Below are 18,011 nucleotides of genomic sequence, written 5' to 3'. Positions count from 1 at the left end.
ACACAAGTCATTCAACACCATACGCCATCTATAGGCTACGTGTGAAACTTTGTAAAAAAATGAATTATCCATCGATAAATTTTAACCACTTAAACACTGGATTTCCAAGTGGCGGGAGATTTCAACATAAGATACATGTTGCAACAACTATGACACTTAATCTGTGGTAAATAATACAATATGTATTCGTTCTCTGTCAAGAGATAAGATTTAAATAGCACTAACAATTGCAGTAGTATCATATAAATGTTTTTTATTCGAAAACGTGCAGGTATTTTAGAGCAAAGTAATTTAATCTAATTTCAATTTGACATAATTCTTAGGCGACTTTATTTCGACCTAACTAAATTTCGAATGAACTTTATACCATGTGAACCTAATTCTGATATAACTATGTACCGACCTAACTTATCTTCAATCGAATCCTACATTAATCTAATATAATCTAACCTAATTCAACTCCAAAGTCTTGATACATTGTATACATTCTACCCTACATCACATCCCTTAGAATCATTTCATCACCTTATCACAATCAATTAAATCACCTTAGAATCTTCTTGAATTCTGTCTAGAATTTCTCCAATACTTTAATATGCTAAAAATTGTCTAGAATTCTCTTAGAGTTCCCGTGAAATCTCCATAGGTTTTTCCTAGACATTTCTAAAATTCGTTTAGAGTAAGCGTAACATTTTCGTAGGATTTCCTTAGAGCGCTACTACAATTTCTGAATTTCAGAGTTTTTGTAGTGTTCCAATTTCAAAATCTTTGGCGGTAACGAAATGAACCAATCATTCTTTGTAGATGCGGTGTTCTTAAATGGCAACACAGGTTTTGGTACTTTAAGTCGAAAACGTGGCATCATTGTAACAGTGAGCCAGTAGATGGAACCGGTTGACAGAATTGTTTGGTGTTCCGTTCACGGTGATGTCCGAGTGTTCATTGTACCGTGTTGTTCTGTGCTGTATCAATTCGTTGAAAAATCTGCAAGGAAGTCGCCTATCGGCGGCGCTTATCACGACCTCCGGCAACGACAACGTGGATTGAGTGTAATTAGCTGGCAGTGTGTGGTGCTGTGGGGCAGGAGACGATGAGGGCCAGGGGGATAATTCGGGTGGCGACTTGAGGGTAGAAATGTTGAAATTTGGCAGCAAGAGTGACGTTACAGTGGTGCATCGCGCCACTATTCGACTCCTGGACGACGCTGAAATTATCCACTGCGACTTTCAGGTGAGACACTAGTCACACCGCTATCTTACACGCGGCTAACTATATCGATGACGCTTTGCACGCGTTTCTATCTCTTTTTCCGTCTGCTGCCGGTAACGATCGCTGAGCTCGAAACTTGCCACTGGTCCAGCAGTTTTTGGGAATCCCCTAAACATGATCTGCTCGAAAAAGTTTCATACATCTCTTTGACTATATCTATGTTATTCGATCAATTTCGAAAACTGTCCACTTCAGATGTAACAAATTCCTTATATCCTAAATGTCATTTTATAAACGTATTTTATGTATGTATATGTTGACATTGTGATAAATGTTTTGGAAACCCCCTTCTCACATCATCTCTCAAAAAATTGTTATAGGTTTCTGTGATGATATTCGTATCATTCAATTTTAAAATCTGTTCATTTTAAATATAACAAATTGTTTTGGTTTTAATTGTCATTTTATAAATGCAATTCGTATATGTTGACGTGATGAATGAGTATAGAAGATATTTTTATGTGTATCGAAATATTTTTCCGATGACATTGTTGACTAAGCAGTTTTAATCTTACGTTTCCGTCATTATGTAAATTAAAAAATGTAAGAATGACGATAAGTTTTACTTTTGGTGTAAGAATAGCGTTGACTCGAAACTATAAAATGTATGTTCTATTTTAATATTCATGCGTGAGTGTGGGTGAACATTTGTGCTGGGTGCGCGCGTGCGCGTGTGCGTGCATGCACATATAGGACTAGGTCGAAGATTTCTTCACGTAACACGACCACGTGCACTTATTGACAAAGATAGTTACTTTCTGAAATTAATCAGATATACAGGGTGTCTTCAAACAATTGTGCCATTCACTTTTGGAATTATAATTATGTTCTCTTCTCCTAATTTTCAAGGGATTGTGCACATATATTGGCGGATTTAGTTTTCAAAAGATCCGAAGCATTACAAATTTTCCTGCACATACAAAAGCGAAATATATATTATATGGAAACATTCATAAATCTTTAGATATTTATATTTTTGCAGTCCAACATTCAATATTCATATATCCTAATATTCATGAATATCCATATTTCCAGACACCAGAATCCCTAGATTCCTGTATTCCATGACCCTTGTACCCTTTGACCCTATATTTCTATTTATTTAATTCCTAGATATTTGGATTAGTGTATGCCTATATAAAAAAAAATCAGGAAGATGAAACTATTCATAAAGAGAAACAATTCATATTCTGTTTTCATTATATAAAATAAATCAAATGATATATTAAATTCATATTGTTCCATAAAAGTTGTATATGACCTAACGTAATCATTTCCATTGCCTCTGCGTAAATTCAGAACTGCATAAATATGAGGCATTTACTTTAAATTATAATTTATGTCAAATTTGACAGCATTTGCATGTAAATGTAATAAATCTTCAGAGTCATTCTCCTCTACCTATAATCTTGTTCCTTATATAAGACATTGCTAATTAATGATGTATGCAATGACATTGCCATTTTTATTTGGAGTAAGTAGATTGTAAAGGACAAATTCAGAATGTTTAATTGTTATTTTTAAATACAGCTATGCTTTTGATTCATTTTTTTTTTATTTTTGTAATGTAGAAAATACTGGTATTATCTAATAGTAATAATGTGTATATGATTAAATTGTTGTTCCAGGTAAGTGTAATGCTTGCGTTTTAATAGATGGTGACCTTATGGAAGGCAGTGACAAGGTCCATTCTGACTTGTACGTATCTTTTGTTCGAGGCAAATGCATCACGAATATTATACAAACAGAAGCAAAGTTAATGCAAGAATTTACAAAGTAAAGTAAGGATAAATCCTATATTTTCCTTTAGTTAACAGTCTATATTTTGAACAAGCAGCAGCAATGGTATCATGCAGACATTTACTAACGTGTTACTGTTCTAACTAAAATTAATGTACTAAATGTACATTCACATGTAGCAATGACTTCCACTCAATTCAAAGGGAGAAACCTCCAACCATTTGCCTAACTTCTACACAATTTAGTTTATGACTACAGTTTGGATATATCCTGTATCTAAATAAACTGATTGGTAGGAAGTAGCAATGTGGCATGCAATTATACTTTCTAAATGAATAAAATATTTTATATTAAGATAAATATTTTTGTGCCAGAATAAAACATAAATCTTTGTGTTTTGATTATTTGCAGTATTTTCTTTGTTACAGCCACAACATAAGGGAAGGTTTATCCTCGAATATGTATGCAAACAACTCAATATTTTGGAAACGGATTATTTTGGACTTCGTTACGTGGATCACTGTAGGCAGAGGGTAAGCTTATTTATTTACCACAATTTATTATTCAGAAACTTTACCTGTCTCATCTTTGTAATGGAATTGAGCATTTAGATTGACTCTCTTCCTGCCTCGTTAATTGGATTTAAAGTTTCTTTTGTAAACTTTAGCATTTGTATGTTTTCCTTTAATAGACCATCCAAATAAGCTGTTGATGTATCTTCATTTTGTATTTCATAACCAGGGTCATGATGGTGTGTATGGATGTGAAGACATCACTGGTGAATCTGAACCATTCTTCATATTCTTCTGGTTGTATCATTATCTGCAGTTGGATTCCAACACCATTACTTCATATAGCTAGTTGGCATCACAGCTGTGAACTGTTCTTACATTGATGAAATTTGTAATGTGCTGCTATTTGCAGGGTTTCTCTCAATCCACCCAGTATATCTTGAGTAGTGTAATTATACACACTTCCTGTTGCTACATTTAACTCATTAACACAATTATAGTGTAACTTCGGGTATATATGACCCTGATCTCACGTGATACGGCGCGACGTCGTCGCGTGACACACTATGAAACTAAGGCAGTTGTGATAGACAAATAGAATATAGGTAGCCAAGTATAACACTTGTTTAAGTACAAAATTTTATAATCTCCTTGCATTATAATAGTAAATATTCCAAAAGGATACACTGTATACTTCTATATCTTAAAAAGCACTAAAGGACATATTTAGTATTGATGCATTACATTCAGAGAAAGTAGGTGTGACAATACTTGGAAGTGTTCATTACACAAGCAATTACTCATGCAATTCATTATTCTTGCATATATATTTTGATTTTTAATGGATGATGATTGATCTTCTGTATGATAGAAATTTTGCATCATATTAGGGATATCCCTATATGGATCTCTCTTATATTAAGGATTCTCCTATGAATTCCCACTATTTTTGCCCTATCAAACATGTAGTTTACCATTATTTAATTAGGATTGTATTTAAAGTACATATATTCTAGTATTTTTTCTTAATAATTGCATTTCATTTATTATTGAATTGCTGTTCTGTCTCGTATTTTAATTACATATTATTCTATTTCAGCATTGGTTAGACTTGGCAAAAACAGCAATTAAACAAGTTAAAGGTCAGTATTCATATCTATCACGATTAATAAGCAATAAGTTAATTGGACATATGTAGTGACATAAATGAAATGTACAAGAAGGCATATCACTGGATTGGTATGTAGATACATAGCAATGAAACAGCTGTGACCAAGGTTCGATTGCTATGTATTTTCCTTTCTATAGTCGATCGCCGTGGATCGATGTTACATAAAACTTTCAAACTCACGACCCACTGTACTATTTTTCCATAGATCTGAATAAAAAGTACATATCAATTTCAGCAGAAGAAAAGAAGGCGGTACATAATAATAATAGGGGAGATATAAACAATCGTTATCATCTTTGAATGATAATTTCGTCGGATACAGCTTTTACGAATTCAATGCATATAAATAACACGAAGCTTCAAATATTAATTATAATAAATTATTTTTGCATTCCTGTCGCGCATGTACAGTGAGGAACAAACTGAACCAATAATATCATTTTTCAACAAAATATATTATTCATATGCATATTAATAGCTGTTACACAGAAAACAATTAATGTCTTAATTTAATTAATTTCAGTTTGTTAATTGTAATATACCATGACTCAGTAAAAATATTGACAAAATCATGAAACAATTAATAATAAAATATTATTACTGAGTATTATTACTTAAGTTTAAATTAAAATGTTTAATAGTCTTTTAAAGTGAATTTATTGCATAATTATATAATGTTGAAAAAATGGTTTTATTGGATCAGTGTTATTTCTCACAGTAAGTAAAAACATACATGTACATGCGTTCCTCCTCACCATAACTGTGTTCCAGACATGGACCCGATTCTGTTTAGCTTTCGCGTGAAATTCTATCCACCGGATCCTCTGAGGCTAAAGGAAGAAATAACTAGGTATCAAATTTACCAGCAGCTGAAAAGGGACCTCCTTCATGGACGACTTTATTGCAGTCCGGGTGAAGCTGCGCTGCTGGCAGCGTGCATCGTGCAAAGTGAGTTAATTTTATTAAAATTAATATTATTAATAATATTTTTCCATATATTCCATATATATTTTTTCTTTCTTTACTACATTCCTAATAAATTAAACTATTAATAACTTAACAATTTTTTATTTTAGGTGAATTAGGGGACTATGATCCTGAAATTCATGAAGGGAACTATATTTCCGAGCACAAATTATTACTTAAGCAAACAGAGGCTATTGAAGAAAAGGCTATGGAACTGCATCAAACGCAATTAAAGGGGTTCACATCAGAACAAGCAGAAACTCATTTTCTTAGATTAGCTTCACAATTGGATACATATGCTGTTGATCCACATCCAGTTAAGGTAGAAATAATGATCTTTTCTATTATTATTCTTACCTTTCCCATATAGATATTTAAAGAAGTATGTTTTGGTATATTTTCAGGACCAGAAAGGTGCACAACTATATCTTGGCATAAACCATTGTGGGATTTTAACGTTTCAAGGATCCCGAAAAACACATCATTTCCGCTGGCCGGATGTGCAGAAAATCAACTACGAAGGAAAAATGTTTATTGTACATTTAACGATAAGCGAGGTAAAAAAATTCTGCATTCTGCTTTAATTATTTTCTTAATTTATATTTCTAACCAAAACCATTATACGTCGTTAGAAATGTGAAAATCTTATCGTGTTATGAATATTCTACTTTAAAAATCATAGAAAATGCGATGAAACTATTTTTATTTACTTTCTTTTCATAGATACCGTAAGTATAATGATAATAATTGGTCGAATCATTTCTTGGACGTGGTCGATATATCAGCCTTGACCCAGTGACTGCACGTAGCTTATAGGATTACTAACTCCATGAGTCTTCCAATCGTCTAAAGCACAATCACATTTTCATAACTACATACTTACAGAACAAACAAACATAGCTATTGATCTCTCCGAATTAAATTTAGTTTAAACAGTAGATGTAAAATGTATGAAAACAATTCATGAAACAGATATTTTAGAGATGTTGTATTAGTAAAGTAGGTTGTATATTATTTTATATTATATTTTTTATAAATAACGCTTTGATAAATTCGTGTTTTCAATTCTGCTTAATTTCATTTTTTTTTTTTTTTTTAATATTTAATACGGTAATGTCTACACTAGTATACTAGTATTACCCTCCTTTATGTATATAATTATAATATTGTCAAATATTTATTGTAAGTAAGCATATGCTGTCCAGCATTGTATAAAACATTTTCAGGTTGAAGCTTTGTGTATAAAGCATATATGTATTGTAAACATATATTGTACGTTCAATATTGTTACGAGTTCGACTAATCTTATTATTTTCCACTGCTGGGCCTAATTCAGGACGTGAGAACGAAGGTGAGTCGTTTCGTAGCAGTTACATGGGTTGTTCATATGTTTCTTAGCTTTAAATTACACGGTTAAATCGAGTGTTTTGTTGTGTACCAAAATAGAATTATCCTTAATCATTAATTTAATTATTGTTGTGCAAATGGACAAAATTACTGTGCAAAGTATAATTGGTTTTGATCAGCAGTTTCAATGAGACGACGGTGCCGTTTGAAGTCTCTTAAATTGGTAATCATACATGTTCAAGGATATATTAAAAAATAATCATTTTAAATAAAAAAAATTAATTGGAATATATAGAGGAAGGTGTATTTTATTCTCCAGTTATTCCCATGTTAACTAATTTTAAAGTGACAGAAGAGTTATTTTTTAGTCTATCCTTGTGCCCTTAATTTCACATTATATAATTAAAATAAATTATGTATACTATTACACAAAGGCCAATGTCATTTGCATTCAATAATTAATTCATAGTCGATTATAAGGGCCTTTAAATGATAAATAATTGAATCCATCTTCGTAATAGAAGATGTGCTTACAAAATTGTTCTGTAAAGGAATTGATTAAATGCTCTATAACCACCCGAAGTAGCTGTCGATAAATACGTACATAGAGTAGAGGTTTCAGTGCAATGTTTTCCCCGCAATTTTCAGAAAAAGCACACTGTTGGGTTTAAGTGTCCCACGGGATCGAACTGTCGCCACGTATGGAGATGCGCCATCGAGCAAATGTTATTTTTCACGTATGTATGCTATTATTAAGCTGAAATGCTTTTAACCCTTTCAGATCCAAATATTTTCATCACACTTTCAACATAAATCAGGAGTTGAATCTGGTCAATACTGAAAGGGTTGATGCACTACCATAAATAATTGCACCTTCATTTTGCTTAAGTTAAATATATCATAAATTTATTCAAGGAACCTTTAATTTGAAACTAAGAAGCAGTAATTTTGTCTATTATTAAGATATAGAGAAAACATGCTATTAATAGAAGTTGTAATTGGATAATTGGTATCGAAGAATTTATAACGAGATTTCAGTCAAGCTTTATTAATCCTTCACATTTCCAAATTTAGTTTCATAGATCAACATGCTTGTTTAGAGGTTTAATATCAGTTAGTCAATTAATTACTTAAATTTGTGTAATTCTTAATTCTTTTTATTCAATCCTACAAGTCTTATCACATTTTCAAACTTAATTGTATAACATTACATATTTCTGAAGTAACATTTTAAGGCATAAGAATTTGAAATTAAATTTTCAAGATCTTTCAAGTCTTGAATTTCTTTCCAAGTTGATGATGCATGAATAATTACACAAATTTAAGTAGTGCTCTTCAAATTGATTTGAAAGTCGTCAACAGTTTTTGTTTGTTTAAATGGCACCATATATTTTTAAGTTTATAGCATAGTAGCTGATGTCAAGGCGAGTTCAATGACATAGAATCTTTTATGACCTTGAAATGGTATCACACACCATAATCACACACCACATTCGAATTTTGGCGGGCACTGAGGTAATCATGCCCATAAATCGCATTTTCTAACAAATTTTTATTCGATAAAGATATAAATTGTAACTTTAAATTTGATAATAAAGTGAGTTAACTAATAAGCGCTTAATATTCTCTGATGATCAGATTACCCAGAGCGTCAGACGCACCGGTTGTAAGCGGTGGATCTATATTCTCATGGGGTACAAAGTTCAAATATACCGGAAGAACTGAAAAGGAAGTGTTGGAAGAAACGGGTCCACTACGAAAAGAAGAACCACCTATACAACGTTGTCAAACTACGTGTCTTAGAAGAAAAGCTAGCAGTGTACCAGCCACTCCAAGTACACCTAGCCAAGATCTCGTTGAAATAAGTTAGTACCTTTCATTTTTAATTTTGCACACTGTATATGCATTCTATACATTCAACAGTATAGTTCTTTTAACATAAAGCTTAAAAAATTTATGCATAGAAACATGGAATGCCAGTAACATATTCTAGGTGCTATTTATAGTGAATGTAAGATAAAACATTCTGAAACTTGATTTACAGGATACTCCAGTTTACCACGTAGCTGTCATAGTGCAGGTTTAGATGGAGCTGGAATGTCAGAAAGCAGCACCGGTATTCCATTTAGTTCACCTTATTGTCCAGATAATACTTTACCACCTCTGGAAACAGTATCAGAGGACCAAGAAATTCATGCTAGGAGAAACAATGGTTAGTTTTACCATGTTTCATCGGTGTCATTTTTAATATATTGAACTTTTACTTTACTACTTTTCTATGCTGACTCGAGACGCATGGCTTGTAAAAATACTAATTTTTAATAAACTTATAGATAAAAATATAGTTAATCACAAATTAGAAATTTATTTCTTATCAAAGTTGTAGTTTTAAAAAAGATTAGTTCAACATTGCCCGTTAACGATAATTTTGAAAAGAATTAAAATTACTAATTAATTGATTTCAAACCATGCGTTACGACACTATGTTATATACTTCTTACGCGCATGTGTAAATAACTAATATGTTTCAGGCTTGAAAATTACTTTCTTATTTAAAATATTACCGTATCTTGCAGCCAGTAGATTACCAGATTACAGAGTAATCGATATTCAAAATATAATGGTAATCTAATGACTAATTTGTAGTTTCAGGCTTATATACTTGCATGTATACGTTTTTTGTTTTAATGATCCTGTAAACTATGAACTCTGCATGAAGGTTCTTTTATCTGGATGGAAGGCTCAAACAATTTATAGTAATCACTTCTGAAAAAACTTTTTGTTTAGTTTTTATTTTATTCATTTTATTTTTATGTCATCACATATATATTGTAGGCATTTGCAAAAAATAACTACATTTATTATTTTGTTCAAAAGACTATTATTTTTATATAAAATATTATTTTATTATTTTATATTTAAAGAGAGCCTTACATCTGGAAAAGCAAATAATACTTAATGGTCTGTGCAACTGGTTGTAATGTAAAATACCCTTCATCAAATGTACATAAAAAAACATACAGAAAAACATTCAAAGACATGTAAAAATACTTAACAGTATAGTCTTGTACATAAAATATTTTGCTTCACGAACATAACTTTATTATTGTATTGAAGTTATGCCGTCCTAATTTAACAGCAAAAGCTTACATTCCTGTTTGCTGCACTTTATTTATAATTTTTATTTTATTAAGTAATCGCAAAAGGCTAGTATGTTTTCATGATAAAAATAAATACTGCAGGATACCACTTATGGTATATCAATTTGAAGTTTAAAGAAAATGACTACATAAAAATTTCATTGATAAGTTAAAGATAAGATATAGAATTATTATTAAAATTAATGAAATTAACTGAAATGAGAATAGCCATTTAGAATCTCCGCTTTTTTGGCTTATTAGACTGTTGATTTGTCTTTTTCCTTTTCTTTCTGTTCGTTTAGCTGTAGACGAAAACGATACGCATGCGAGTGCCACCCACAACACCACAACCACCACCATTACCACTACTACCACCACCACCACCTCGAACACCATCACAAATCGTGCGAAAGTTAGATTGAAATATCCAAAGAGCACGTTGAATCGACCTCAACCGTTGTACAGTCAAAAAATAGTGATAAGCTCGGAGGAGTTAGTTGGCCGTAACATCGATAACATCGTCAGACAGCGAATAAATGCTCTTGAAAAGAGCCCCAAGGTGGTCAGATCGACCGCATTGATTATAAAGAGCTCAAAAGTGTCGGCAAACTCGTTGAAAGCTGGTAAAGAAACCGCGAATGAGACGTATATATTCCCGGCAACCGATCCAGGAACGTTCGTCACGACGGTAATAGAAAGTCCTTCCGACTTTAGCAACGGTAAGATGATATTGCACAGGTCTAACGAGCAGGTAAGCATACTCGCTCGTCGGGAGCATGAGGTATCGTGGCACAGCACGACTGCGATGACCAGAACGGCAAATGGTTGCGTTTCCATGCTGAGAAATGATCGAGGAGACATTAGAAATGGAGTCAGAACCACGAAATCTCAGGAAATAACAGGTAAATTAGGTAATGGGTTCTCCTTACATTCACCAAGGCATTATCCAAATTACTCTATCCTCTATCTTAGTCAGGCCTGCTCAACTTCATGCTCTTTGATCACTGCCATACCTCTTAGATCTACGATCACCTGGTGGTGGAAACTCCACTGATTGTGAGAGAATTCACTATGACTTTTATTATTGCCCAAAGATGTACAGGGTTTCCCCGTATTTATGTTCATTCCTCGCTTACATGTCAGAAATGACCAAATTTGTTCAGGATTTTTTCTTACTATACTAATATGTTAGTATTTGAAATATTTCATCGTACCTAAATTACAACTTATATGGAAGTAAGAATGTGGAGAAGTCTCGATAAACTTTGGTCATAACTGCCCAAAACTGTACACAATATTGTAGTATGTACCCATTACCCTGGCAGCACCAGTTGAGCAGACCTGCTCTAACTCTAACGCTAACATGACATCTTTACTATTTAACCATTTATGTACACAATATTATTTATATGAGTATGTTAATAGTTACTGCGAGTGGTATTATTATATTCCAATCGAATTTTTTGCATACTGTTTTCTTCTTTTGCATTGAATCAGCATGAGCCTGTGCATATTCGAAATAAGAAAGATAGTTTTTCTTTGTCAAACAAAGGTTTAATATTGCACGCATAGAGTTAGTCAGAGATTTTCTTCTAGAGGTGGGTAAGCTTTGCATTATTAAATAATACATTGGAAATATTGATCTAAACTTTGTTATGCAACATTCCCTAAAGAATTATTAAATATTCAATAATCAAAATGCTCTAATGTACATATATATACAGAATAATTTTTATAGATTAATTTGATGAACTTGATGTATAAAATTAGCAACGAAAATTGCATATTGTCAAACATTACATATTGCACAATATTTAGGTTTTGCAATTTTACTAAAATATGTATATCGTCTTCAGTTTTGTTTTAAATGCAAAAAATAAATGCAAGTTTAATATTAAATTTCGATTATCATTAATAAACTGCAATTGCATTTAAAACAGAGAAAGGCTTATTGTGGTATACTAATTAAAGATTAGAATTCAATGTCAGGACGAAGGAAAAAATTAATTTGTTACTTTGCTTTTGAGATACAAGCAATCAGAAATTGGTATATGCTTTTAGGGTGACAATGTTAAAAACACAAAACAACTGCATGGATATGTCAGTACTTAAAATGAAAATAAAATAAAAAACTAATTTTCCTTCATTCTAATATCTAATTCTACATAGTAGATTCATTTTTCCATCAAGTTCATAACGTAGACAAGTGTAATTTAAAGCGTTGAAAAATATTTGTTTCAGTCGGTCAACACGAGGGCGATACAAACGATTACTACTTTAGGGATTCTTTTGATCATTCTTCGTCCGAAAGTCAACTACTGGACACATCCGGCAAACCTCACAGTCGTTCGGTAACGCCAGTACCAAAAATGCAGAAACTTCAAAATTCGAAACTGTGTCTTCAACAACAACAGCAGCAGCAACAGCGGCATCAACAACAACAGCCTCAACAACATCAACATCAACGGCAATCACCTAGTCAACGTTATGATAGCAGATTGAAGTACAAAAGTTTTCGAGTAGCGAGGCTTTTCATTCCAGCTTTTATGCTTACGATCACGGTTCTGTTCATTGTGATCGTCCTGGTGTTCGAAACAGACACGACGCTTTTCAATAGCCTGCGCAAGACGCCAGAAATGGTGGCCTTAAAGAACCAATATTATGTCCCCATCAAGGAGTTTCTGAGGACAAAGCTCGGCCTATTTTGATGCGACCTGATGATGACCGAGCTAAGGTCGTCCTTTGTCGCTAATTAGCTCCCTTCAGTGCCAAGTCGAGAAGATGCTCTTGCCGAAATCAAGAAACGAGCGAGTTTCTAATGCCGCGTTCTTATTTCTTCTATAAATTTATCGGAGAATTTGTTTTTCCTTGCGTTTATACTGGAAAAGTACATAGGAGTACTTATAACAAAGAAAGTACCTTTGATTAATTCATTCTTTATTTTGAGTTATTTAATCTTTTCAGGGATGAATTTATTAACCTTCAGAGTATCAAAGGGGTTACTTTATACCCATCATGTTACTACTGTGAGGGTTAGTCATAAAAAAAGGTTGTCATTATCTGTCATAAATATGTCTGTATTTATAGTAATATTTACAACTTTGCCAAACACAAAGAATTTGTACTTATGCATGTGTCAGTGTCCCTGAAGAGGTTATAGACAGAACACTCTAGCAGGTAGAAAATTGTTTAAACTCTGTAATTTTTAATTCACCAATTTTGGTTGTTGTAAATTAAGAAACTTTAAGATTTAAGTGGAGGGAGATAGACCACTTTTATATCTATTATAAATCAAACTCGGAGTAATTTTTAATTTCCTGAGACTTTAATTCTGTGGCCATTTTAAAATAGAAAATACTTGTTTATTGGTACTGTTTAATGCAGGATTATTTTCAGTATTGAGTATTTTTTAAGATTTTAATGAGTCTAATAATTCAAATGAAGGTTTTCTAACCTGATAAAGTGTTCAGTCATATAAAGTGTAAAATATTTGATACATTTGCTATCAAATAATCAAGTCATTTATGTTACAGCATTTGTAGGTTGCGTGCAATTTTGTAAATTGTAGTATCTCAATCGAGTTTGTTTAATAACCTGGAATGAAAGTCAGTTTTTAAATGTTAGATAGCAAATGTTGCAAATCAGGAAGATTACATAAAGTAGGTCATTTACAAGTACATTTTGAATTAAGTAATAGAACATGAGAAGAAATATTAGCTAGCTTATTGCACAAGACACCTTCACATTCCATTCAACATAAAATGTATTATTTGAACTCCAAGTTTTTAATTATTAAGCCGTCTTGTCATCGGGATCACTGTATTTTCTATTGTATAAAAGTTTCATATTTTTTAAGAAGCTTGAAATTGTTGAATAAACGCTTAAGATGTCATTTAATTCGCTTCAATGACTGTTCTTTATTCACCATGTATTCATAAAATCAATTTAATCAACATCCATGCTTATCCAGGGAATCTTTTATTTTATTAAACATATCACTTATTAAGTTGAACACTTTATTTAATTACACGTTTGTAAAATATTAGAAAATACAGTGATTAGTTTGAACGCGTATATCAAATTCAGCATGTGCAATTTTTAATAATCCATGGTTTATAAGTCATTTATTTTCTGGCAATACTAAGTAACAAATATTTCTGGCAATACTTCAATATATCTTAGGTACAATTGTATCTGACAAGTGATATTTAATCAACGTCTATAGATCAATTTGTTATATTTTTATTCTAACATTACTGTGATGAATATTTTCTATGAAGTACGAATTAAGAGAAAAACAATATACTTCCTGACATTTTGTGTTTGGCATGCGACAAACACATACCACAAACCAATACTCATTACAATATCAGATCTATTATCATTTTTCGTTTCATTTCTATAAGGATGATTCGCCTAACATTAAAATATAAAAGTTTTTTTTAGTGAAGTCTGAAAATATTCAAGAAAAGCAATATTGGTTCATTTGAAGTAATAAAAAATAGTTTTTCTCAAACTCTACTTAAGGAGAGTTCAAAATTATTAATATTTTTATTTTAAATAAAATAATGTACTTCTATCGTTAGAATAGAAAGATAAATGCAGCGAACGAATATCGTTAAATGATTTTTTAGTGCAAAATTATGTCCATCGCTTAGAATGTGTACATAAATCAATTTATTTGTATTGTACAAATTTAGGTTAATATACAAGAAAACAGGATAATTAAAATCTAAAATTTTGTTTTGTTTATAAGTATTTATACACCGCCAAAAGGAAATACATTGTTTATTTTAAGTTTTAATGTTAAGTGACTCTTCCTGTATATAGCCATAAAGATGGATGCATCTTGTAAGATTGATCTGAAAACCATTGGGTCGCTTCCACAAATTATACAGTTAAATTTTAGAAAGATTATCGAACAGAGTAATCTGTTATAGATTTAAGTATGCCTAAAATAAAATCAATCTGTTTTTTATATTGAATATGTAAGGACATCCATCAATGTGATGGAGCTTTTTGCATAAAAGTATAACTTTTGGTTATTGTTAGCATATTATTGTTGATAATTCACCATTTATTAATATCTATAATACATTAGAGTACAGCGTAGGTTTTTTTTTATTACTGATAAGTATAAAAGGAGGAACCATTTACCTTCAGTTATAAAAGACCCAGGAAGAATTCTTCCATAATTGAAGGCAAGTAGTACGAGGCTTCCCTTTTTACGCTTATCCTCAATTATATCTTTTCTATTAAATTTTATAATTTTTTATCAAATTTAGAAGATTGAAATTTCTTTAATCAATACAGTATTTGTTTAAAAATTAATGGTTCTCTGCAGTTGCTTTTAAATTAAATTTGTATACGCGTTTCATGTAAGATATGTCGTTTTTTGGATAATACAGTTAACAAATGTCAAAAACCATTGAAAAATTAAGTGATCTGTTTAATTACATGATAGATATTACTCTGAATGTAATTAATAACAACAAAAAGTGTTGCATGGCCTATAACATTGCTGCAAGAACAAAAGAATATTCTCTTGACAAATTTGTTTTTAAACAAAACATGTGGGTATAGATTCATGATACACAAAAATGAAAGAAATAAGTATTTTACCACTGAAAATACAAAGAATTCAAAAAACCAAACGTGTAAAATATATTTTACATATAAATAGGCCGATCAATCGATAATGATATTATTATCAATACTATTATTATTCTTATTGTTACTATGACCATCATTATCGCTATTATCATTAGAAATCTTAATAAATCAACGAAAAGCAATTATTTGATAGTTGAGCGTACATCGTAGGCAATTTTAACGCATAATAAAGTAGAAAATTGTGTTGCAAAAAACAATCATAGGAGATGCACTTTTTTCAATTTAGAAAAATTTGAAGTCATTTTCGTATTTAAAAATGTAACAATTATAATATCATACTGTGACCTTGAAATAACCTTCGACCTCAGAACATGAAATACATACGTCTCAAAATTAACTCTTCGTTGGAAACAAATTAAAGTGTAAGAATTATGCGATTATTTATAATTGTAACTAATCAAATTTCTTACACTTTGCAATAAAAAGCGAGAAAGGGTCAATTCAAAAATTAATATTAACAACGCCAATGTTGGTTGTTCTTGCGTTTCCATTTCTCGCCCATTTTTCTGAAAGTGCCTATGCTATTCTAAAACTCTTTTCAAACGCCATATTTCGCTAAGTTTTCGGCACAAGTTTGTATCGTCTCTGTAAATTCGTCAAGCCTAGTGCACACATGCATAATTTTGCCCGCAAATATACTATGTTTACTTTATTCAGAGTCTAACTACCGATGGCAATTTATTTTATATAAATTATTATCAGTACTTATGAATGCTTGTGAAGTAATTTATATGAGGTAAATTAAAATGAATTATTAGATAAATTGCTATCATTATTTAAATCCTGTTAACATAGCTGCAATGCTTGTAATTCATCTTAATTTATTTTATATAAATGCTTTACAGGTTTGTAGAAAAACTGTTCATTCTTTCAAAATTATTTAAATAAATGTTCTCTAACAGATGTGTAGAGTATTGTGTTGTTTTTGTGTGCGGGTAAATATTAATGTACAGGTGTGAACTAGGCTTTATATATCTGCCCTAAAAACGAATTTAGAACTAATTGAAAATACACACACAGAAACACACACGTCACACATATGTACATCAAACAGACAGATAATCATGTGCACATAATGAATAACTGTAATACATCAAACCATGTGTGTGTATGTTTGATACGTGCGTGTGCCCTCATATTATGTATGTATGCGTACGCGTGTGTGTTGTGTGATGCCCTTTTGAAGCAAGAGCGTTTTACTTGTCTATGAAGGTGGATATCGTAATGATTAAAACGCGAATTTGTTTCTTAAGGAGCGTATATCTGTTCGAATGCAGGAACGGTTCTAAGAGATTAGAATGGTATCCTCGCGTATCGCTGAACCGACTAGAAACTCGATTTACATAAATAAACGAATGTCAATTGCGATTATATACCATAACTTTAGGTTAAAAATTAAGGGGTGTCGAGACCATTCGATACGACATTTCTAGGTGGTAAAAAAAAACAAGCAAAAACTTTTGGAACTGTCTCGTAATACAGACATAAGAATATAACAATAGGATGTGTGAACGAACTACAGAAGTGATGCAGCAATAGAAAGAGAATGCCGAAATAAAATTCTCAAATGTTCAGATTCCCTCAATTTACAAATTTCCAAATTTCTACCCATAATAAGTACAAAAATTTCACTTCCAACGCGCGTGGTAATCATGTACAATTTTTTATTCCTATTATAGAGGTTTTCAAAATTATCGCGCGAAATTTAAAGAGCGAGTGCGTGTGGGTGATTAAACAAGTGTACTTGGAGCCTTTATGCTGCATTCTCTTCCTATTTCTGTATCACATTCACTTACACTCTCTTGTTATATTTCTATGTATTCAGAGGTGATTAAATTCAAGAACCAGTTAAGATTGGCTTTCAGGGCAAGCAAGCTGAACCTCTTTAATATGCATGACGAGTTTAAATGACCTGCTTGGCGTTTCTACGATCGTTTTGTATTCTTACCGAATTTTTAAACACTTTCAAATAACGACAAATTAAATGGTAATTCAATCTTCTATGCTGTACAAAGAAATTGATACAATCAATGGTGATGAATGATGTTCAGATGGATGGGTATGTTGAAGGCGGAACAACGATGAAACGACATTGACAAAAATTGTATTTCACGTCGATGCTATGGAAACACACGAAAAATGTATAAATAATAAATGTCTGAATTTCCCATTCCATACATTTTTTATATGCAA

General features: G+C 31.7%; 1 protein-coding gene across 15 annotated transcripts; it reads left to right on the top strand.

The window, feature by feature from the left end:
* Positions 1–33: 33 nt before the first annotated feature.
* On the top strand, positions 34–17,995 carry Frmd5 (FERM domain containing). Of its 15 annotated transcripts, none has more exons than XM_076532688.1 (15): positions 73–166; positions 805–1,230; positions 2,988–3,050; positions 3,438–3,542; positions 3,701–3,787; positions 4,621–4,663; positions 5,464–5,640; positions 5,769–5,980; positions 6,063–6,215; positions 6,995–7,009; positions 7,654–7,742; positions 8,644–8,870; positions 9,050–9,217; positions 10,448–11,056; positions 12,387–17,995. In XM_076532688.1, exons 5-15 carry the CDS (start codon positions 3,755–3,757, stop codon positions 12,851–12,853), a joined length of 2,193 nt encoding a protein of 730 aa, XP_076388803.1. In that variant the 5' UTR covers positions 73–166; positions 805–1,230; positions 2,988–3,050; positions 3,438–3,542; positions 3,701–3,754; the 3' UTR covers positions 12,854–17,995. The 15 variants fall into 15 exon arrangements, with proteins under 15 accessions (XP_076388805.1, XP_012153846.1, XP_076388803.1 ...); XM_076532689.1 differs by lacking the exon at positions 2,988–3,050 and adding an exon at positions 2,898–2,967; XM_076532693.1 differs by having other exon boundaries at positions 2,898–3,050; positions 3,701–3,760.
* The last annotated feature ends 16 nt before the right edge of the window (positions 17,996–18,011 follow it).

Source organism: Megachile rotundata, chromosome 6, assembly GCF_050947335.1.
Source record: "Megachile rotundata isolate GNS110a chromosome 6, iyMegRotu1, whole genome shotgun sequence".
Classification (NCBI taxonomy): Eukaryota; Metazoa; Arthropoda; class Insecta; order Hymenoptera; family Megachilidae; genus Megachile; species Megachile rotundata.
Note: the sequence above shows the minus strand (reverse complement) of the source record. Positions and strands in the feature narration are given on the sequence as shown.